The following is a 25,211-nucleotide window of genomic DNA, read 5'->3' on the forward strand; positions in this document are numbered from 1 at the left end:
ATTTGTGACTGACTTGACAATATTAGATCAATTCAAGCCCATAAAAACTAACAATGAACTTTACATTATTCTGGAAAAAAAGAGAATTTTCGATAAAATGTTCCTAAGAAACGTTTTTTTTTGTTTTGTTTTTTTTTGTTGTTGAGTTTTTGGGGTTTTTTTTTTGCGATTTCAAAAGGCGCGAAACAGACACCGTTTTTTTTTATTGACAAGCCAATCGGTATAAAGATACAGCAGCCTGCAAGTATAATCCGATTGGCCCTGTTTTAACCACCAGATGTGGCAGAAAATAATTCAATAATTTCTAATGATAACTTTGACTAATCAAAATGCAGATCCGGTATTGAAAAACGTGAAATATGCCACGATGTCAGTGTAATGCATAAAACTGGCAACATTTCTTATTTCTTATCACGTAAAAAGGTAGCATGTAAGAATATCACGTGGGATTTTTATTTCCTAATCTGCGATTGAAATGATTTCTTATATTCAAATACATTTTTAAGACATTTTTTTCTCAGATATCCCAGATTGCTTTCATTAGTGTTAAAGTTAAATGAATGCGTGTCGTGAGAAAATTCGAGATTTCGCGAGACCTGTATATTGTTTTATCTAATAAAACGTTGATGGTCTATTTGATATGTCTGAGAATTAATTAAGTGTATGTAACTTGTGCAATACTAGCTCACTTGGAGATGAATATTATTTCTTATTTAATTGTCAAATTATTACTGATAGAAGATAATACATTACTATAGATAATATAGTACTAATGTCAATTCAATCAAGTTTTTCTATGTTAATGATCAGCACACATATATTGTTAAAGCTTGCAGTATTCTGTAAAAAAAGATTATATCAACATTTAAGTAGCTGATAGCTACATGTAAGCTTATTTTCATAATGTAACACTTTCGTTTTGATTTTTACATGCATATGCCATCTTGCAGATTAATACATTTTTTTTGGAAATCTTTTTGAGATATTTTACATTCTATGTATATTATTGTTAATGTGACAGATGCCTTCAATAAACTGTTCAAAACATATTTAACCTTTTAGTGACAACAACATTAACAACAATTCGGATTTCTTAATAGAAAAAAAAACTATCTATAAAATAGACAAAGGCGTGTACCTTTTGATGTTTCCGCGTATTTTCTATTTTCTATGTTATTTTCGAGCAGCATAAGACCTATTTTCGAAGTTAAATCATTTATTAAATATTTATTAAGCTTAAAAGGTAGCTTCAAAATATTACAGTTTTTTATGAAATCATCGTGTCAATGGAGGCTTAAAAATTTGTATCCTTATTAGCCATACGTGTAATCTAGCTGGTCCTCCAGAAATATAATATCATGCTTCCAAACATTGATTTATTAAAATGTAAAATAAAAACGTCAATGCCACTAAATTGAATTATACCGCAGTGTAGATTACCGGATACACTATCAGTTTCTTTGAATTTTCATTGTTACAGAAAAAAAACATTATGCAACGATAAGAAAAAAAATCAAAACAGGATGCTGATTATTTTTATTTCATTGTTGCTGTGTTTTGTTGGGGATTTTTTTATTTGTATTTATTTATTTGTTTATTTTAAAGTTGTCTGTCATCCTAGTTTGTAAATTGTTCTATCTTTGCACAAAGTCTTTTTTATCAGTAAATGCAGATAATGCGTCGAAACCCTCCAACAAATGATGATTCCTTGAAACTTGAAATGAAAAGCGACGTTGATAAAAAAAGAAAAAAAATAATAAGAAAAAAAACCCAGAAAAAAACAGATGAAAATACTGGGACTAGAACATGAAATCTATTGATTATAAGGTCAAAGGTCAAGGTCACCACGAAAAGTTTGTCCGGTCAATAATAAGAGAAAGCTTTGGTTTACAGTCCTTGGATTTGGTGTGGAGGTTGGTCATGACTAAAAAAATGACTCCTATTCATTTTAAGTAGTAGATATAAGCCGAAAACTGTCCAATATGTCCAATATTGAATTTCATGAGGCGCGTAGCGCCGAGGGGAATTCAATATTTTACTTATTGGTCAGTTTGAGGCTTATATCTTACTTAAATTACTACTTTTACTATCAAATATCATGTTATCCATCGAAAAATTAGACATTATGTTTCTTGTGCTAGAAATGTACAATTTTATGCTTTAGTAATTTTTTTTTCTCACCTGCAAAACCCTATAGAGAGCCTCTAAAATAACAAAATGTCCGAAGCATGAAAATTTCGTGTTTTGAAATAAGACCAATTATGTACATGAAGACGATGATATACACAAAATAAACCAGTTACACAAAATGTTGGATTTACACACATACAGTTACATAAATTTGTACATTGGAGATTTTTACAAGAAATAGTAAAAATAAAAGTTTTCAAATTTGTGTTAAATCTTGGATATTTTGAATGCTTGACTGAGATGACTTTATGGATTCTTATTTTCATTATTTTATTACTTTTAGGAAGAATTTTTACTGACCATTAAGTGTTAAAAATGATATTTTTATTTTTCATATGACTACAGCTATCACAGATGTAAAATGTTGTGTTAAAATGACCATTGGGGTTACTTTTGGATATTTACGCAACGAAATGAGATTTTCTTATTTTTGAATTGATATTTGTCATACCACAGGGGTCTGGAATCGTTTATATAAGTCAAACATATATGTAATCAAATATAACAGCTTTTGTTTTGAAAAGATGAATTTATTTTCTCTATTATTTCATCTATCTGAAAAGCTGATCATTACACTTATTTGAAAAGTTGACCTTACTGAAACAGTACGTACATACAATGAATCAAATCAAGTATAATTGTCAATTAAAATACATGTAAAAAGAAAAAACGGACAATAGGCAAGAATTAACAATCCCATTAAAATCATATCTTAACTGACTTTCACTACGGAAGCGTAAACGGTAATATAATTTTAAGAGCTTGGAGATCGAAAACCAGTAGGCTTGAAAATAGAATTCGTGAAATGAGCAAAGAAATCATCGACAGATAACAATTATTGTTCTTTTAGTAAAATTCTGTAAAATACGTAATGGGCAAAGGAAAAACGTTGCATTACTCGTGTTAACTTACATTTTATTTAATCTTTTATTCTTTCTTTAATTTTGATGATTTTCCACAAAATCCTGTGGTCATTGAAGCTTCTTTCATATTAATGTGTTACACAATTAATATTGGACTTACACGTTAATATTGGACACCTACCTGTACTGTATTAAAAATACAGTACGGTCAGGACAAAGGAATGACGTCACAGAAGTAATTTAAGTTGGAAGATCAAAAATCAGGGTCATCATGGGAAAACATGTCTGGCCAATTACTAAAGAACACTTTGACCTAAAGAAAACATTACTTTTATGTAGAATTTAGATTTTCTTAAAAAATAATGTTCAGTCTTAACACACAGGCAAATTCTTAAAGGAGCCTTACGCCTCAAAAATACTAATATTTTTATTTCTCAAAACCTTTTTAATTTTTCCTAATTCTGATACAGCTTCCAAAAATGGTACAAACTGGTCAAAAAGCTGAACCATCTTTTACTTTTCGGTCATTAATAAAATAATTAAGTAAGTTGTAAGGCATATCCTACTCGTGTGTCCGGTGACAGCTCATTATATTTAATATATCCGCCTATGTCTTGTTGACTAATTACCGTCTAAGTCACCGGACACACGAGTAGGATATGCCTAATTTAGTTAAATGATGGGCATGTCATTACAAAAGCGGTGATTGTACCTATAGCGTGTAAACATAATTGTTAATTTAATTGTTAGCTGTCCGGAAACGCATATTTGCAGTTATAAATTATGGGTTAATAAAGTTTAAGGCGTATAATATTTTTCCCTGCGGTCTGGAGACCGCAGGGTATTGGTACGCGTTTAACTTTTGAGGCATGGAGGAGCACGTGACCTGTTTGCGGTACATGGAGGAGCATGTGATCTGTAAACCGTACATGATTGGTTAATTGACCTTTTCGAAAACCTGGCTAAATACCGTTTGCCGGTACGTTACGGATAATCCTCTAGGGAATAAGTCAGAATTACACCTAATTAAGAACAAAAAACTATTACGTGATATTTTTAATTTTCTATAATTATAATACCGTTTAAGGTGGAAAAACTTGAATGATGTGTTTGAAAATTATCACTGTTTCTTTAATATGTATCTCAAAATGTTACAAACAATAAATTGTTTATACTAAAAATCTACAAAATTAAAATATTCGTAGTGGCATCTGCCATAACAAATAGAGATGAAATCTGCGAAAACTTGTGTTTGCTTTTTTTTTGCTCGGAATTATTCATAAAATGGTAGGCCTATTTAATCATTTCCTTAAAAAGAAATGATTGTTTTATGTTCGACCTTCTCCGGTCATTAACGGTCACCAGTTTCCAAAGACCTTCTTCTATATTGATCGATTATTGTCAACTATATTCCTGAAACGTTATTAATTTGTCCACCCACCCAAACAATGTTGAAGATAGTTAAATGAAATATCTTTATATCATCAAAAATGTTCCCCGCAGGAAACCATTTTACTTGTACTACTTAAGGTAAGCAAAATATTACATTCGCCAGTGTAGTTTTTGATGTTAAATAGACTCACTCACTCAGGTTAAATTATGCTAAATACGCAGTTGACATTAATTCTTATTGCTTTACGTATTTGTTTAAGAATTGTGAAATTATTAAAGACACTGATTAAGCAATTGTTTTATAGAATAATATCTTATACTGAATAAATACATATGAGCCGTGTCACGACAAAACCAACATAGTGCGTTTGCGATCAGCATGGATCCAGACCAGCCTGCGCATCCGCGCAGTCTGATCAGGATCCATGCTGTTCGCTATCAGTTTCTCTACTTTTAAAAGGGTTGGTTCGCGAACAGCATGGATCCTGATCAGACTGCGCGGATGCGCAGGCTGGTCTGGATCCATGCTGGTCGCAAACCCATTATGTTGGTTTTGTCGTGACGCGGCTCATATATCTGACGTTTATAAACTTGATATTGTGTTGACTTATTAATATTGAGTTATTCAGATCTGGGCGTTACACTACAAGGGACGATTTGGTGCCGTGACCAAGAAGAAACCAAAAATTGTATTAATTTTAGGCTTACTGTGTCATTAAGAAATTATTACATCGGCAATTTAAATGATCGTACTTAGTCATTTTCACAATATTTTCCAGCATTCCTTTTATTTCAATACAGAAACGCATACTGTAACAATCAAATTGTCTAAATAAAGACATTCTTACATAACACAATGTTGTGAAACAAAGAAACAGATAGCATGCCGTTCTGTTCTTCTGTACTTTGATTTTTTCATGGTGGTTGTCATGTAATTTTGTTTGAAATCAACAAAATAATTTTGCTGTAAATCAATTGGCAGCACTTTTACCCCGATATAATCTAAGGGTTAAACTGTCATTTTCTTAAGATTTTTGTTGTAATAGAAGTGGGTGGCCTTACGGGTTCATTGTTCCACAATAAAAGTAAAAAATCAAAACCGGATGTAAACTTGTTTTTGATTTTCTGGTCATTAGTTTGCCTTTTAAAGATCCTGTAACACAATTTTTTATGGTTTTAAATCATAAATATGATGCTCAAATTAAGATTTATCAATATTGAAGGTTCCATAAAGCATTATTTAAAAAGATATTACCGAATTTAACATTTCATGTAAATAAAGGGAGGTTATTAGAATTTTATTTTCTACTAAGTTTAAGTCAAATTTTATAATAATAAATAAATGCTCATACTTTTATATGTACAAATATTTGCAGTACATATTTAATATATTCTTCGATGTTTGAAAATTGATATATTTGCATAAATATGTATACATATATATAATTTCACTTAGTATGGTTAACCACTTTGATCACAGCATACAGGATCTTTAACAAATTTGCTTTGGGTATTGATATTAACAGAATCATCATAATAAATAAATAAAGAAATAAATAATAAAAAAAAAATAAATAAATTTCATTTATAAACGATTGAACGAACGAACAAATGATTCAATGAGAACGGAAATGAACGGTTTTGACCGTAATTGTACGAAGCGATTTCGAACGGATACCTTCAAGAGAAAGAGTTAATTTTACGTTATAACAACTATGATAGAAATCTGCTTTTACACCATTTAAAGCGGATAATGACTTAACTTTTAGCGAAATTGTTCGAGCGTTAAAGTTCAATATGATGTGTTAAAAAGATACATAATACATTGAAATATGATACAGTTTAGGACAGTGACTAAATGTTGAAAAGTGATCTGTTTAATAGTAGTAAACCAATCTAACGGGACACTGGTTCGCAGATGTTAAGTACATTGTCGTTTGAATAAAGTTTATTTAAGTTAAAAAAAAAAACAAGGAAAAAAAAGAAAAAGAAAGAAAGAAAACAACAATTACAAAAAACAACATGCTTTCTTCATTGTCAATGTGGGACAAAAAATATAAACTATCCCCCTCCCCACTGCCTTCAAATCCGATTTAAACTGTTCGTTAAGAATACAAACTGCCACTGATTTTTTTTAATCTGAAGAACAAACAGTAAATGGATGTTTGCCTTATTTCTGATTTTACTTATATGGCATTTATCTGTGTCGTATATGCTATTATCTATAATGAGACTTTTACAAACTTATCTGTCCACGTGCGTGTAAAAATTTGTCGAAAAAATCAGTTTCTTGCGCTACACAAAATACGAAATGCGATGTTTTGATTTGAGTTGAGTTGAGATTTTTGAAAGATATTTAATAATACAAAATGTACTTTTTTGGTCAACCCGAAAAATAATTTCTAAGCGGTTAATAACTGTATATGTTTGTTTTTGTTTGTTTGTCTTTTACGCCGATTTTTGCGACGGACGCGCCCTCAGGCGCGTTCAGAGCTATGTCATCTACACATGGGATTTCGTCGGCTACAATCGCGCAATGTGTCCTCAACCGAATAACAGCCCACGAAATAGTACATGAATTTGATCCTATGAAACTCCCATACTTCGTCGGGATATCTTAAAAACTTCCATATTTAGCCTTTTCAATTTCAAATTAAGTTATCCAAGTTAAAATATAAACGTATTTGATTGATAAAAACGCTGTAGCCCCGTAGTATTATTGCGCAATTATGCAAATAACTGCTGAAACGATTTACTGCTGTCGAAAAAGTAGGACAGCAAATTATGCTATAATTAAGGAGTAAGGTCAATAATTCATAGAAATTATAAGCAGGAAATAAATATTTCCCCATTAAACAAAACATTTTTATTAACAGATCAAAAGTTTTTCGTGACTTTAGAATAACTCGCGCATTAGTAAAAGAAGAACTCTTTTCGTGACTCATACTGCGGGTTTAGCTGAATATCCAGCAGTTATTAATAAATTAAACTACAGTACAATGGTTAGTATTATAAATATCTATTTTTGAAAATGCCTGTAAAAAGGGAGTTTTTCAACAATTTACGACTATGTAGTCTTTCATGGTAATCTTTATTGAAGGAAGTTATAATATCAGTTCTACTTCCGATTCTTGTGTTTTGTTTACATAGTTTTCTAGGTCACGATATGAGTTAACCTGCTAGAAGATAACACTATTCTAAAAATAGATTCTGCATCATCTGTGCTGACTTTCGGACGAGTACACATTATACATGTAATAAACCAGCGGATATTTACTTTGTTTACATGCAATACTTTAAGAAATTCTATACAATTGTAAGAAGCAAACAAGTTGAGAATGGAATTTAGTGTGAAATTGAAAGGGAAAACTAAACACTGCAGTGCCTAAGTGACGTAAATGAAAAAAAAAATCTAAAAAAAACACCATTAATTGCTGATGATTTTAACCTAAAATATTTTTAATGAGACATATCCAAGAGAAATAAAAATACAAATGACTTATATTTTATTGTCTATATGCCCACTATGATATAACACGAAGCAATTCTAATTAACATTCTCACATGTACATGTATTATGATTGAAGTTTATTTGCATGGTTTTATTTTAGAAATATTTCGTTGACAGTTTTTTTTTCAATTTACATATCATTTCTTGGAATAAATCGATAAGGACACTGATTTACAAGTTTGACCAGAGTTTTTAGGCATAAATTTCATTCTGTTTTTAAAAATTTGGACTTGTTCTGCTTGAAAGTAGAAAATCTGAATTATATCAGATTGGGACACATAAAATATATTGCTCTACAAATTTTCTCTGTTATATCTTTTGTGTTGTTTTTTTTTCTTAAAAAAAGCCTTAATGTCTCTCCGGTTGCATGTCCGTCGCATTCAGTGCTGCAGCACTTTTGATGACACATGGTTTTAGTCGGTCCACCTGGATAACTAACCAGTAATAAGGCACTGAGGGAAGGCATAGAAATATTGACAGAAGGCTTAGAATATGTACAAAATGTAATATGAGTAGTATTGAAAACGAATATCATTTTTTACTAGTTTGCCCTTTTTATAGAGAAATAAGAAACGCATGTTTGCCGAAATATTATTGTCATTGGCCAAATTTGAACATTAAATCATTCAAATGCCCAAGTGAAATCATTCAAATGTCCAAGTGAAATCATTCAAATGTCCAAGTAAAATCTTTCCAATGTCCAAGTGAAATCATTCAAATGTATAAGAGTAAATTCTCGAGTCAACATGTTCCCAACCCTCATAGTTACAAAGGTTCGTGCGCGTTTGGAACAGATATATTAGTAAAGAATAAAATAGTAATATTTTATATAATTCGCACAGATCCGTTTATGTATTCTTTTTATTCCCAAGAAAATATTAGTTGGAAGTAATTTTTTTTATGTTTTTGTTCTGTGTTCTGATTTACATACGCGCTTGGATTATGTTGTGCTTCAATAATGACACTTTTGTCATTAAAACATTTGGTTTAAGTTTTAAAATAAAGTGTTTTTGTTGTTGGTGTTTTTTGTTTTTTTGTTTTTTTAGGAATTTTTTTCAAAGTTTTACAAAGTTGTATCTGCGCCGTTGTTAGCGTATGCAAATATGTATTTAAATAAGAAAAAGTCATTTCTTCATGCGAAAAAAAAATAAAGGCAAACTTCAAAAAATTATTAAAATGGTGACCATTTAAAAGAATACATCATAATGCGAAAAATATGCATTATTTTTTTTTTTCACGCATTAAAATGACTTTTCGTGCGCGTTTAAATAATTGAGATGACATTTCAAATTTTAAAGTACTTTTGTCGAGTCAAATCTTTATATTATTTTGTAAAATAAATATCTATACTCGACATTTAATAACGACTAGCACTAGCATGGCATTTACAAGCTGCTGATCTAAAAATAAACACTACCTTGCGCGTGAAGCGCTCGTGTACTGAACTGGCGCGTATGAAAAGTCATGTTTACGTACATTTGGATTCAGTTACTCTGGTTAATTTGTGAAAGGGTGCTTCCGGTTTAATCTTTGTTTGTAAAGGACTGTTAAAAGTCGTACAGATTGACATCTATTTAAACAGGGGATAAATGTAAACCTTAACTGAATGTATTATACCATTTTTGACGCATGAATTTCAGTTTCTATGGTTATGGTGACGATAATTATGAAAACTAGCTTTTCTTCATGGAATTTGAAAAAACGTGATTATAGTAGTTGAAAGTGATATGATTTTGGATCGTTTTTGGGGTTAAAGAGAAATGATGATTTTCGGACTTCTGCTGGAATTACTGTTGTTTGTTGGTGTTTATCTTCAGAAAGGCGATGCTGATGACTGTAACGTAATTGTGAGTATTAAAACATTTAAAGACCCATTATGCCCCAGAAATGTTTTTATTTTTTAGTATTAATAAAAGCTTTTTTTATTTTAGTGTACTTCTCTAGTTTCCAAAAAAAGATACATATTGGCCAATTACCTGACCATTCTTTTACTTCTGTTGCTTTTTGGGCAATAAAAGAGTTATAGTGATTTAGTATTTTTTATGGAAGTCGAAATACTACTTTGTTTACATTTTGTTTTATGAAAATAATTTCACATTTATAGCTACATTCATCAGATAACAAGCATCAAACATGTTCTAAAACCAATTATTTAAATGTTGTTAAAGTCATATTTGCCCTTTCTTAAAAAGTAAACATGTGTTCGTTTCGGATGCCTAATTACTCTAATTACTTACGATCTAATAGAATAATCGCATTAGGAATAGTCCATGTACATGAGTCCAGGGGCATCTTTCATAGTCAAAATATATTGACGTGCCAAAGCTTGATTCTGAGATATTTTCGTTCTGGGGCAGAATCTCGCTTTAGAGGCGAGATATTGCCCAGACACGAAAATAGCACAATATCTCGTCGCGCAGTACAATTAGTTGGACTACATCTTTCAATGCATATTTTTACTTTGTTCTTCAAGCACGGAATACGCCTCAAACCTCCAGGTCTATTCCGGGAGATTACAACTACTTTATCATAATTATAAACAATTTAGACCTACATTTATTCGTGGATCAATTAACAATTGTGCTCTTTGTAATGCCAGTATGTACATTTTGTCGTATATATGTAATAACTTGTTATATTTTGACGTTATTGAAGTGGTCTATTTATGTTCATCAAGATCTTTAAAGTACTTTATGATGGTCAGATTAACCCTGTCCATTGTTTACTTTCTAAGGTATCTTCGGTAAAAAAAGCATTCCACTTAAGCCTAGGTCACAAATAAGAAAATGCCGCCGGGCGGCGTCTGTTTCTCCAAAAAATCGCAATATCGGCCGGCGTCCGTCCGGCGGCAGTGACTATCGGACGGCAGCAGCTGAAAATTTTGCTCATCGGGCGGGCGCCTTCGAGTTTTAAGTAATACTTAAAAGTTAACGGCGGCCGGACGATAATTTTTGGGGTCACTGAGTATAAATATCATCGAGCGGACATCGCTCGGTCGCCGGGCGGCGACCGGGCGATGATTTTTCGATCGGGCGATTTTTTGTTCTACTAAAACAGCATCCGATTTAAAAGGCGTCCGGGCGGATATCGGCCGGGCCCTGCCCGGTGCCTGAATACAGACAAGTAGTCAAACGAATTATCGTCCGGTACCTGGGCGAATTCATGTACAGGCACCGGGCGGTCATCGTTTTTGTCATCCGGCGACCAGGCTGCTTTGTGTTTGTTGTAATTTCAGCTTGAAGAAGTTGTAATTTCCTCAAAAATATATTTGTGAATTTCTTTTGAATACTAGTAAACATGAATTTTCTCTTCAATGTCCATGCAAATGTCTGTTTGATTTTCGCCTTCTACGGCCTCTCGATACTGGCCGTTGGTGACTCGTTGTCAACAACACGGACCAACTCCTTGGCCTTCCCCCTCGCTTTGGCAGCTGACTTCTTTGCTGGCATAATTACAACAGGCTGATTTATCTAGGATGTCATTAAATGCCCGCGGCAACCGTCCGATTCACTTTTAAAATAAACATTTGGACCTACATTATTTGGTGGCATTAACAGGGCCTGAAACCGTTCATTCTTTATGTAAATCCACTGCTATAAATTGACCCATTGAAATGTTTTTATTCATGATCTACGCAAGGTTTAGATTTAAATCGGTTTCCGGGGTTTCCCCGTGATGTAAAAAATTGCCGAAGTTTTTATAAAATTTTGTTTAATCAGACCCCGGCGCCCCTTTTTTAAAATTTGACGACCTGGCATTGCGATTTGAAATAGACTTTCGAATTTTTCTATTGTAAAGGTTTGTTAAATACAAAGATGACCATATGGCATTTTATATGAAGTATAAGTTATAAGGGTATATGAAGATTTTTTTTTGTTTGTAAACAGTTTTTTTATAAAGATAAATGTCATAAAAATATTTCGAAAATCCGAATAGAAACAGTTTGTACCATTTCAACCTGTGCCACTATTTGTAGTTGTATATAACGGTCCAATCTGCTCTACTATTAAACAAATTGATAAAAACAGGTATTTATTTTATTGATAAATTTTTTAATAAAATAGTTTAAATTCTATATCAAACTTATAAGTATTTAAAAATAGACAAATTAATACTCAGTCTACCGCTTGACTTTTCATATACATGTAATATCAAAATAAGCTGAAATAGTTGAAAAATGATAGGATATACAATAAAAACTGAAAATTGTATTCTATATACAAAGTCTATTGTTTAACTTTCGCCCATAACAAGTAAACTAGAGTACTTTTAGATAAGTCTCTATTTGACTAATGAAGTCATGGAGTATTTTATATACCTAAATACTAAATAAATTGAGAAATGAGCAAACAAAAGCTTAGTGTGTATTAGACCAAAAGCGGTCACGAACGTTGAGTTAGTTACTTATTGTGAATTCTCGACTAAAAATTCTGAATAATGGGGAAAAAACGATAGAAATTGACCATGATATTTGTGCGTCTTTTTTTCACAGAGACATTGCTTTTATGAAAGCATGCAATAAATGGCCAGTTATCTTCGAAAACAATTTGTAATTCTGACGGTAATTTCGAATTTAATTTCATCACAGACTCGATGACATTTTAAAACTGGTTGCAAATCAACATATGAAGTTTATAAAAAAACATGTTTCATTGCCCTCGTAAATGCAACAAAAAACCAATTATGAGAAGTATATTTCCCATTTGTTTTTTGATATTTTACTCAGTCATTTGATAGAAATAATAATATTAATAAGAGGGGCATTGTTAACGAGATGTATATAAGTATTGCATATTTTGATGATAATGTAATAATATTAACCACTAATGATAATTGATCATATTAACTCAAAATTACAGAATAGAAACATAAGGCAGTTAACTCATAAAGCTTTTTTCAGTCAACTGTACTTGTATTTGTATATGTGAATGACGATAGCGCGATGTGTTCAAGACAATTTTGTTGAATAACTTCTGTTCTGTTGGTTTATACAGTATTTATTTTAGTTCAATTTTGAAGGAAGCTATAAGCTTAATATAAACACACTTTAGAATCCTTTCTTGGAACCAACCAGTACTGTGCAATGTGTGTATAGTTTCTTGCTCAAGGCCCTTGTCAGGGTTTGAACTCATGCGGCTAGCGAGTCCGAAACGTTCACCACTCGGTCATGACGCCACTCTGTTCTGTTATGTTCAAATGAGACATAGCTTATCATATTGAAAATAAAAGCACACTGGAAAGCAATGCCACGAGCTGGCAAGTCCTAAATTCTCTGCAAGTCATGTAAAACATTTTTATTTAAAATTTTATTTCAAAATAATAATAAACATCATCATAATTATAATTATTATAATTATAATAAACAGAATAAGTAAACTAACTGTAATAAAACTTATCCGTTCTTTTTTTGTCATATTGTGAAATTATAGCAAAATATGTAAAAGTTAAAAAAGGTCTTTTAAAATTCATAGAGGCTCGATCTACTGTCGCTCATTAATTTAAAGATCAAAAGGCACATCGGTTTAAAATGTGAACAAATTAAGTCGTGTCACTTTAAAAAGAAACCATTTCGTTAACTTGTTTCATCGATTACATTTACGCTAAATAGATTTGATTGTATGAAATCACTTCATTTGTACAAAAGACCCCGTCATTACAGCATTGCTTAAAAAATAAGTTTGGCTTTTCGTGAATACAAATTTCACGGATGGCCAATGACTAAGGGCTTTAAATACTGCTTTAAAAATCTTAAAAACCTTTTGATAAATACGAATCCGAGTCAATACACCCATGTATGTGACAATAGTATTTTCTTACGTTTTCACCGTTTCTTAATTTCTGTCTTCATCCAAAGTTAATGTTTGCTTGTTTGTTGTTTTAAAAGATTGCTATATTAGTGAACGCAAATCAGTTTCTAAATCGGTTTAAAATAATCTTAGTTGCTGACATTTAAATTATAATACATGATCTAAATTTTAGCATTATCGCAGATAAATTTAAAGCAATAAAATGTGTTAAATAGTTAATCATTCAAAATGCACTCTATAATTCCTTCGCGAAATGCATTGTTCTTTTTTTCCCCCAGTAATTTACATAAAAAGACAATAGTTTATTTGAATGGCATACAGCTTCTAAAACTTCGGGAATAATCGGCACATTTCGCCTGTTCCCGTATATCATAAATCTAATAAGCGTCGGTATGACTTAGAGCTACACAATCATGCCAAGCGAAAGCTTTTTGAACCAAAACTAGATACGGAAAGTCACGAAGATAACCGAACATTTACGGAAAAGTGATGAATATTCATATTACTCTTCATTCTGTAATTTTTGTGGTCACGTACTTAAATAAATAAACAAAAGAATTCGGATGTAGATAATCCTCATTAAGTCTATATTTGTTTCCGTTCGTTCTGACGAATTATAAATATAAATAGTCTAACATTGTAAACAAACGCCTACATTTGAGCCGCGTCACGACAAAACCAACGTTATGAGTTTGCGACCAGCATGGATCCAGACCAGCCTGCGCATCCGCGCAGTCTGATCAGGATCCATGATGTTCACTATCAGTTTCTCTACTTGTAATAGGGTTTGTAAGCGAACAGCATGGATCCTGATCAGACTGCGCGGAAGCGCATCTGGATCCATGCTGGTCGCAAACGCACTACGTTGGTTTTGTCGTGACGCGGCTCATTTATCTTTCAAATTATAAAAACTCTTTTAATGATTCCGTTATAGATTGATAATTATGCAAATGATATAAAGACAATTTACGGTAGTGATTTAATCGGCGAGTCACTATTTAGAGCGCTTATTTCTACAAAGCTTATTTTCTATATACCTACCGATGAAATATAATTCATACCAATCTGTTTGAAACTGAGTGAAATATAGAAGTTTGATTCCTATCTCACTGGCAGATAGTATGGCATACAAAGATCTTCGTTACGTAATGGCAAACGTCATTTAGCATAATGCAACGTAAGATAGAAAAAAAAAATTTGTTTCGTTTTAAAATATAACTGACTCCAAAGTAAGATTTTTAAACAAAATTCCAAGAGTGCGATACGAGATATATTCAACTGATCTCAGGAATTGAGTCTAATGGTTATTTATCTATAACAACTGGTCCAGAAATCATTTGGGATCAGTAGTCGGTCAGTTGAGGAGAAAAAGGTCAACCATCGGCGTTAAAACGAGAAATTAGAAAAAAAGAACGGCAAAAATGCCACCTACAATGTTCGGTACAGAGGATGTGCTCTATTTAAAGATTCTGTAACACATTTTTTCATGCTTTTATTTCATAAGTATGATGCTTAAATTAAGATTTGTCAATATTGTAAGTTCCAATAAGCATTATTTAAATTTAACATTTCATGTTAATAAAGGGAGGTAATTAGAAATTTAATTTCTATAAATTCAAAGTCAAATTTTCCAATAAAAAATGAATGCACATAATTTATTGATTAAATATAATGTGCACAATTATTTGCAGTACACATTTTTTATATTCTTCGATGTTTGAAAAATTTTTATTTGCATAATTATATACATGTATATTTTTTTGCAAGTGTGGTATTCACACAGTAACAATATTAATCACAAAACATACAGGATCTTTAAGGCATTTTTACTGATGCAACACAGATTAATTACATAATATTATAATCATTATATTAATCATTTTTGAAATGCTGCAATAAATTAAAATGTCTTGCGGAAAACATGTGTCTGTAAATCTATCAACTAATTGGCAACTAAGGCTCCCCATCATCAGTTAAGCTGGCATGTAACTCACAGTGTACCATTTTGCAGTGCTGGTATGGCGGAAACAAAACCAAACAAGAAATGAAAATGTTTATAGTGTACTAACATTTGATTTCTTTTTTGTATAGCTCTTTGTATTTGATTATCAAGAAAGTAATGAAATAAAACAGGCATATGACGCGCACACACAGGTTGTCATTTCGAAACGAAAATAAAATATAATTGTTTCCAGATGAAACGGTCACCAGAATGCCACGAGGTAATAAAGAAGTATCGAGTGTCTCTTCTGCGCTTCCGTACATTTTAGATTACAACTTAACCACTTTCTGGAAAAGGCCTCCGGAAAAATACAAACAAATATTTCTGCTTCATTTTTGACCCTGCATGCCTGTAACATATCAAATCTTATTTATCTATGTTCCGTATGCCAAAACACTGCATCGAGTCAATTTTGCATCATGCACATTGGCTGAATATACTGCATGCTGATCATATTATGTCGAGGCAGGTATCAAAACACGTAGCATTTACTGATAAGCCAATCTGGCTTAGTACAACACGTGTTGTTACAGGGTTGTTCAAAAAGTCTGTTCCACATAAAAGAGGGTAAACACCTGTAAGTTGTGTGCAAGTGCGCGCAGAGTACATCTGCATGACTATTAACAGAATAGATGTATTTTTGAGGGACTGTTATCAAAAATGATGATCTAAGGCTAAATTTTTTACATGTATATACGATAGATAGATTTTAACCTGCAAAACAAATCTTAAAATTAAGGCAAATGATTTTCTTTTCATTCAGTAGAAAGGGGTAAAATGTGTTTTTTTAACTGTTGTGAATAATGTATTAAAGAACATGTAAGTTGCTGATCATCTGAAAAAAAAATAGCGCGGAATGGGAAATAATTTGGCTTTAAAACAAATAATTGGGCCACAAATATAACCAATATCGATTTTAAAATAATTTATGTTGCTATGATAATGTATGTATTTCATTATATCTGAGTAATGTTTTTCAAATGTAAATATCGTTAAATTTACTTTCATATTCATTACATACACATGTTATATATGTGTCAACTCGGTAACTATTACGTTGAGAAAAGTACATTTGTAGCAAATATTTACATTAAGCTGGCTAAATAAGGAAAAGGAAACCACTACTCTTGTACATGAAACAACATTGTATGATACACTTTTGAAATAATGCATCTGGATAAACCGCAACATTTTTGGCACAGAAATGAGATATTCTTTAGATTTATGTAATTTTGCGAATTATACTATTATATTGCCTTACCTTCGTTCTATAATCGGTCAATCTCGATTAAGCATTGATATACCATAGCATTGAACTTTACATGATTTCAACCCCGCACCCACCACCCCCTTCTTAAATAGATAAATAGATAAATAAATGAATGAATAAATAAATAAAGAGTGAGTGAGTGAGTGAGTGAGTGAGTGAGTGAGTGAGTGAGTGAGTGAGTGAGTGAGTGAGTGAGTGAGTGAGTGAGTGAGTGAGTGAGTGAGTGAGTGAGTGAGTGAGTGAGTGAGTGAGTGAGTGAGTGAGTGAGTGAGTGAGTGAGTGAGTGAGTGAGTGAGTGAGTGAGTGAGTGAGTGAGTGAGTGAGTGAGTGAGTGAGTGAGTGAGTGAGTGAGTGAGTGAGTGAGTGAGTGAGTGAGTGAGTGAGTGAGTGAGTGAGTGAGTGAGTGAGTGAGTGAGTGAGTGAGTGAGTGAGTGAGTGAGTGAGTGAGTGAGTGAGTGAGTGAGTGAGTGAGTGAGTGAGTGAGTGAGTGAGTGAGTGAGTGAGTGAGTGAGTGAGTGAGTGAGTGAGTGAGTGAGTGAGTGAGTGAGTGAGTGAGTGAGTGAGTGAGTGAGTGAGTGAGTGAGTGAGTGAGTGAGTGAGTGAGTGAGTGAGTGAGTGAGTGAGTGAGTGAGTGAGTGAGTGAGTGAGTGAGTGAGTGAGTGAGTGAGTGAGTGAGTGAGTGAGTGAGTGAGTGAGTGAGTGAGTGAGTGAGTGAGTGAGTGAGTGAGTGAGTGAGTGAGTGAGTGAGTGAGTGAGTGAGTGAGTGAGTGAGTGAGTGAGTGAGTGAGTGAGTGAGTGAGTGAGTGAGTGAGAATAGAAAATTAAAAAAGTAAAAAGTCAAATTGACTGAAATTAAGATGATATAAGTGTGCTAATAAGCGAATAAAAAATACAATGACACAATGCTACATAACTCGTACTCAAAATTTCGTTTGTGTCTGAAAGAATCATGTTTTATTTTTTTTTTTTTTCAGTTCCAGTCCAAACTGAATGCGACTATGGAATGTTTCAAAACTTATCGTAAGACTGAATACTCCTATGCTACATTTGAGCCGCGTCATGACAAAACCAACATAATGGGTTTGCGACCAGCATGGATCCAGACCAGCCTGCGCATCCGCGCAGTCTGATCAGGACCCATGCTGTTCGCTATCAGTTTCTCTACCTGTAATAGGGTTTGTAAGCGAACAGCGTGGATCCTGATCAGACTGCGCAGATAAGCAGGCTGGTCTGGATCCATGCTGGTCGCAAACCCATTATGTTTTGTCATGACACGGCTCATTTATTTAAAATATGAGCATCATAATGATTTGACATAATTATTTAGAAAAGATTCGGAATACAATATCATTGGTTAAATTTCTTTTAGCTTTTAAAGACTTAAAACGCTCTCACATGTACAGATTTAATTTCTTGTTCATTCGGGATATTTCGCCGCTGTCCGTATGTTTTACTGAAATAGAGACGATATGGCCCGGAGTAACAAATCTTGTTTTACAAAATGCTTTGCAAAATAACGGATAGGGAAGGCAACCGAATAATATATACGATCTATTTATGGGCAATTTAAACCAACGTATAACATTTGTGTTTAAATGTTGAAACGGTTGTAGTAATTCTCGGATTTCTAATTTACATGTATTATATGTTATAGATATTTTGTTTTTGAATAATTGGACCATTTCAGTAGTTGCATACAAGAACATAATTAGTTGGGTTAGAATGGCTTCAAATACTATAGTTATTCCATGTACTATTATGTTTTTATCGGACCGCAAAAATTTAGTGGCATATAACCGCGAGGAAAATTTTACAAAATGCACATTATACAAGCTGAATGCCAAACGTTTTCAGTATACTTTACTTGGATTTGTTTGTTTGTTTCATTTTACGCCTTTTCCCAACAGTATTTCAGTCATATAGGCGGGTAGTTTCCTAACCATTGTTCCTGGAGAGTTACACTAGTACTAGACTACCTTCCTCCGCGCTAAACTACCAAAGCATCTCCCGGGGATCGAACCCACGCCAGAACTTGTAATGAATAATATTATTTCTTTTTTCGTACTTTCACCATTTTGTTCTAATAAAGTGCGGTTTAATGTAAGAAAAAGTACACATTACTTCAGACCTCACTATAGTGGCCTCCCAGTCAGCCGCAAATATTGAACAGATTTCCACCTGTGGCTTCGATCCATTATATGTTTGTGGGCTGACTGATCAGTCATTATAATGCTACGAGGCCAATAGTGATTTGTGCGATTTCTTAAGTAATAATTGGATTTGAATTATGGTAAAATTAATTTTTCTTTCTACTTATATATTCGGACTTAAAATTCAATAAAATGCCTTCGTATTTTTTTCCAGGCGAGTGTTTCTTTGATAACCTACAAGCAAGATTTCCTAAATTGTACAATAAAACTGGGTGGAAACGGGAACCACCTAGAGATGAGGCAATCAAACCGTCCTCCTTCTGTGAGCCGGACTCCAAAGGCGTCAACCAATCAGGGCTGCACGTGTATTGGAAGATGCCAGACTCCTGTAAATACGCTTTACACTTTTCTTCTTTTAAAAAAAATAAAACTACTTTTTCTCAAATACATGTAAAAAATTTCTTATCAAATTAAGCATTTGATAAACATAAGTACCGCAACTGTTAAGTGACATTATGCCAATCCAAGTGTAAATGGTGAGTGCAAAAGGTAAAGTCAAAATATCTTTACATTTTGCCATAATTGTGTTCAATGTTTTTTAACTAGGCAAAAATATTCAATAATCCACGTGATCTACGGAGATTTATATAAATATCGCTCGGAATGTATTGTAAACGTTAAATTCTCTAAAAGATTCTCTTTTTTTTATAATTTAGGTAGTTTTTATATCTTATCCTAAGCATTTTTTACTATCAATTATTGGTCTGTCACAATTCAGACATTAATACAATACCTTTGAGTTTTTGCCGCTTCATAATTAAGTTATATAAATTTTACTTTTATTATTTTCGTTTACAGATAATGCTGGGGGTATAGCTGGATATGAATTTCACCTTGAACTAGATCCTCCCAACTTCCGGTGCCTTGTGGTGATTTTACATGAAAAACCCACACAGTTTAATAGACACGTAATACGAGTTATATTTAGATTTTTTTTTCAACACGGAATGCACGATACTGTCCTTTAAAAGTAGTTCACAATTACATGATTATTAATGCGCACCCTTTTCTATGACTTAAATGTTCATAAGAATGTCCTTTTTGCAGTTAATTTTCGTCTGCCACAACATTTGGAGTTCTAGGTACATTGTAAGAAGCAGTTAAATCAGCTGCACACAGAAGGCCAGATTTCAAATAGTTTAATAAAAATGTGTTAACAGTGACCTACTTTCTCGTTAAAAGTTAAATATTATTAGTACTATATATCATTGTATGGTATGGCCCTCATTGAGAAATCAGTCGTTTTGCATTTTAACCATTTGGAATCCTCAGTAAACCTTTTTTAACCTTGAGATTGTCCTGTTTAGAATTTTAAAGAGATTATTTCTAGTTTAAGCGATGTCAGTATCAAAACAAATTACAGTTGAGCGACCAACGTATTTGTCAGGCATATGCCGAATGATTGCTTACGTCACTTCCGTCGTTGGTCGATGATTTCTTTCTTATGCTCAGAAGGCCACTGGTTCTGCTGAGATTACCCATTGTGACTAAAAAGGCCATTTAAAATCTAATCTCACGGCAAACTAAGACACCGTGAAATGGCATAGCATTTCTTAAGTATTTATATTATAAAGAGTTAACAGTGACGAACGTTTTAGAAATAGTAAAGTGATAAGATAAAGAATTTGTTTCTTATCTTTTGACAGTTACTTAATTAAGGACTAATTATATACCAAACACATTTTATACGTAGTGTTCATATAATCTAGCAAATAGTTTAAAGGGTTGGAAAAGATGTTAATGATTTTATTCATTTCAGTTTTCTCTGAACATAACCATGTTTCCTGTGAAAAGAAATCAGAATTACATGATCGTTCTACACAGTTTACCCAGAGCAAATGATTCTATCTCAAGCCATAAAAAGGTCACTTCTATGAATTGCAGTAAGTTGCATGCTTAAGTTGTTTTACGTTATTGATTTTGTCAATATATATATCAACGTTGATTTTGTTTATATTTTATAGCTTGTCACATCATCTTTACATAAATACTCGCTTTTTAATTCTACTTTTTCGAAATAAAAAAAAATATTGCTACAGTCAAGTTGCTGTTATAAAAATCTCAACGTTGGCCATAATTCTTTTTTTTAACGGATTACGTTCATACCATAGGCACTTGATTTCGGGATAAAACCTTTTTGAAAGGTTTGTAGAACTCAAAATTTGATTGAATGTAATGAATTTATAACGAAGATGTCTCGATTCTAAAACCGTCATTTTTCTTATGTTTTTTTAAAAAAAAACACTATGATTCATACTTAAACAAATCAATCCCTTTGATAAAACCTTCAAGTTGACCAGATTGAACTTGACCTTCACTAAAAATGACCTTGACCATCAAGGTTAAAGTATTGAAATATTCTTAAATTGTCATTACTTTGTTATACATCTACAGATTTGATTTATACTTGGATAAAAGGATAAATTTGGGGAAAAACATTTTCTAATATGACTGACCTTTAAATGACATTGACCGTCAAGTCAAATTATTGAAATTTGCACAAATAGTCATAGCTTTATTATTTATTATTTATTTACAGATTTGCTTTAAAACAAGACAAAATAACACATATTGCATGATGATTAATTCAAATGTGACATTGACCTTTGAATAACCTTGACTATCAAAGTCAGAAATGAAATTTAAATCTTTTTTGTTCAAGACATTTTTGTTTTCTAGGAGTTTTTTTGCACTAAATATTCTTTCCTTAATACGTGTTTGACATAAGAAATAAGAAAAAAATCGAGTGTGGTTCCGAACTGGCAGTTGCTTTTCTTGTTGTTGTTGTTGTTGTCGCACCAACACAGTAAAGATCATATGGCGAGTTTACAGCTTTAGTGATGGAGGAAGACTCCGTGCATCATTAGGCACAAACGTAATCTTGCTGGATATATTCCTCGCATGAAAGAATCAAAAGTCCATGACGATATTTGAACCCAAAACGACGAGGGAAAAGTGGTTGGTTTCAAGTCAGCTACCTATACCAGTCGACAACGGACGCCTCGTAACTCCTAAAATGTACTCAATGAATTCTACGTTATTTTCAGAACGAGGCTCATCATCGGCTGACTGGACTCCGGCTGAATATAATGACTCATATAAGTGGCCTGAAAAAATATTAACTATCTGGTTCCCACCACCACCGCTAGAATTTAATATTACCAGATTTCAGCTAGATCTTTTACGAACAGATATTTTACTTACAGATAGCAAACCAACAACCTTGACATCAAATACGGTAAGCATTAATATATTTTTTTAATTAAATAATATATAATTATGGTATCTTTTAATTTCTCTGTGATTTCTATGTTTCGATAAGCAAATAACTGCTTGTTCCCGGGTTAAATATAAATATAATACTAAAAACCTATAACTATACACTGTTTTAGTTCTATATTTAGTTACAATAAATTTAGTTTACACTACTTTATTCACTATTTTAATCACATTATGTTACCCTCATATGTCGTTTATTACATTACTTTACCCTAATATGTCGTTTATTACATTACTTTACCCTAATATGTCGTTTATTACATTACTCTACCCTAATATGTCGTTTATTACATTACTCTACCCTCATATGTCGTTTATTACATTTCTTTACCTAATATGTCGTTTATTACATTACTTTACCCTCATATGTCGTTTATTACATTACTTTACCCTAATATGTCGTTGATTACATTACTCTACCCTAATATGTCGTTTATTACATTACTCTACCCTCATATGTCGTTTATTACATTACTCTACCCTCATATGTCGTTTATTACATTTCTTTACTCTGATATGTCGATTATAACAGTTCTTTACCCTGCTATGTCGTTTATTACATTGCATTACCCTAATATGTCGTTTATTACATTACTTTACCCTAATATGTCGTTTATTACATTACTTTACCCTAATATGTCTTTTATTACATTACTTTACCCTAATATGTCGTTTATTACATTACTTTACCCTAATATGTCTTTTATTACATTACTTTACCCTAATATGTCGTTTATTACATTACTTTACCCTAATATGTCGTTTATTACATTACTTTACCCTAATATGTCGTTTATTACATTACTCTATCGTTATTCACTGTATATTATATTATATTAAAATACATTTTTTATCCTTATTCACAATATATTACATTAGTTTGTTTTAATTTGTGGCATCTTACAGTACTATATCCTAAGGTACACAGTATTACAGTATTTAATACGGAATGTCGGTGGTTCTACTCGGGTGCCAGTTCGTACCTGAAATAATGCACGGATGGGCACCTGGGGTTTTCCTCCACCAGTAAAGCTTTGACATCACCACATGACCTTAACTGTGTCGGTGTTACGCAAAATCCTATCAAACAAACAACAAAATTTATTTTATTCTAATTTGTTCCAACTTGCCTCATTACGCCATTTAAACTCTTTAGCCTTATTTTGTTATCATTACTTTGCTTTACTTTAACTATGTCTACAATGCGCTTTTATCTATTTACAATGGTATTATGCTCATAGTTTCATTGTTAAGTTCAGCTGAATTGACTATATATTTCAAAAACTTGGCTGTTACGATGGTTATTGACCAACAGTTGCAATATAAGTCTACCTAAAATATAAAAAGACAGCCCCACTCTTTTATTAATTAAGAGTTACAGGTCAATTCTGATTGATATTTAAATAAATTTCCTTGGGTCACGTGAGTTATCTATCGATCATGCAAAGTAGATTATAAAATTGAAAGGAATTTTGGCAAGACGAACCTATTGAATCACTTCATACCATTGGATGGGTAAAATTTTACGTTAAATAACCGCGTCAGATTTACAATTTAGCCAACTGCTTCATTTCAGTACTTTGATTTTTCTTTCAGACCGAGGTTTCTTTTGCAAACCAAGAACCGGGGAATTACACGTTGTATGTGAGTTAATTATAAAATCATAATTTCTTCTAGGTATTTACGATCTATATCTAGGTATCTATGAAATAATCCATTTGACCATATAACCTGTCAAAATCTTTAATAACTAATACGTAGTATGACTTCTTCCAACTTGCTTCAACAGCACTGGCGTTACCTAACTAAAACTAAAATTGTTTGAATTCTTCACCGCAACAACACACTTCTTGAATGTTTGAACCAAATTTACAGACGGACAACTTCTATGTTAACTATATTTAGTGGTTTCGAGCCAACATTACTTACTTTTATCTTGTAGATGAGACCGTATAACGAACATCCACATGATGAAGACCGCTGTGTGTGTAGGGATGATGAAAATATCTGTAAACCTTGCCAATTAACTTATTGGGAAATTATTATTGGTAAAGTATAATTATGCATTAAGAAAAATCACTTCAACACCTTAAACTTTTTTTCTTTTGTATAAAGAGAAACATGATGAAATGGAATGTAATGTAATGTAATGTTATGGGGTAATCATGGATTTAGAACATGCGAGATGCTTGTCACTTGAAGAAAATAGCACTGAATTTAGAAATAATTTGCGATAAAGGTAACAATGTAAACAAATTGGTATTTTGACTTCCATACAAAATACTATAACTGTACAAATTGCCAAAACGCAAAAGAAGCAAAATATGGATCAGCAATATGGCCAATGAGTAATAATTTTGGAGCTGTAACAGGTCACCAAAATAATAGTATAGAAAAATGAAAACGGTACCATTTGTAGAAAAATGGGCCTTTAAGTAGAACAAAAATGTTTAATTCATGAAAAAAAATTATAACTATTTTCGTCTCATATGAGCTTGTAAATAGAAATTCAAAAGACCCTGTTTTAAATACATTGTAACTTCTTTAAAGTTACATGCCCACAGGCATGCCAGATGAGTCAAAAATATTTTAACAAAATCAAACTTGAGAAAAATGTACTGAGAAAAATGTAATAAGATATATATGCAAATTTGACCACTTTTTTTGGTGATTTACGTGTTGCCATT

General features: G+C 32.3%; 1 protein-coding gene across 1 annotated transcript; it reads left to right on the forward strand.

The window, feature by feature from the left end:
- The first annotated feature begins 9,418 nt into the window (after window positions 1-9,418).
- LOC132735211 (uncharacterized) lies at window positions 9,419-24,606 on the forward strand. The gene is made up of 8 exons (XM_060722151.1): window positions 9,419-9,803; window positions 18,010-18,055; window positions 19,400-19,573; window positions 20,044-20,153; window positions 21,005-21,128; window positions 22,293-22,483; window positions 24,121-24,168; window positions 24,467-24,606. Exons 1-8 carry the CDS (start codon window positions 9,717-9,719, stop codon window positions 24,581-24,583), a joined length of 897 nt encoding a protein of 298 aa, XP_060578134.1. The 5' UTR covers window positions 9,419-9,716; the 3' UTR covers window positions 24,584-24,606.
- The last annotated feature ends 605 nt before the right edge of the window (window positions 24,607-25,211 follow it).

This window comes from Ruditapes philippinarum, unplaced genomic scaffold (assembly GCF_026571515.1).
Source record: "Ruditapes philippinarum isolate M1 unplaced genomic scaffold, ASM2657151v2 ctg3392_1_1_1_1, whole genome shotgun sequence".
Taxonomy (NCBI): domain Eukaryota; kingdom Metazoa; phylum Mollusca; class Bivalvia; order Venerida; family Veneridae; genus Ruditapes; species Ruditapes philippinarum.

What these genes read in the sequence shown, in the direction of transcription:
- LOC132735211 (XM_060722151.1), top strand. Translation starts at nt 9,717, where the DNA reads ATGATGATTTTCGGACTTCTGCTGGAATTACTGTTGTTTGTTGGTGTT. An exon ending in TTGGAAGATGCCAGACTCCT is followed by an intron (nt 19,574 to 20,043) that starts GTAAATACGCTT and finishes TTTCGTTTACAG; the next exon opens with ATAATGCTGGGGGTATAGCT. An exon ending in CGGGGAATTACACGTTGTAT is followed by an intron (nt 24,169 to 24,466) that starts GTGAGTTAATTA and finishes TTTATCTTGTAG; the next exon opens with ATGAGACCGTATAACGAACA.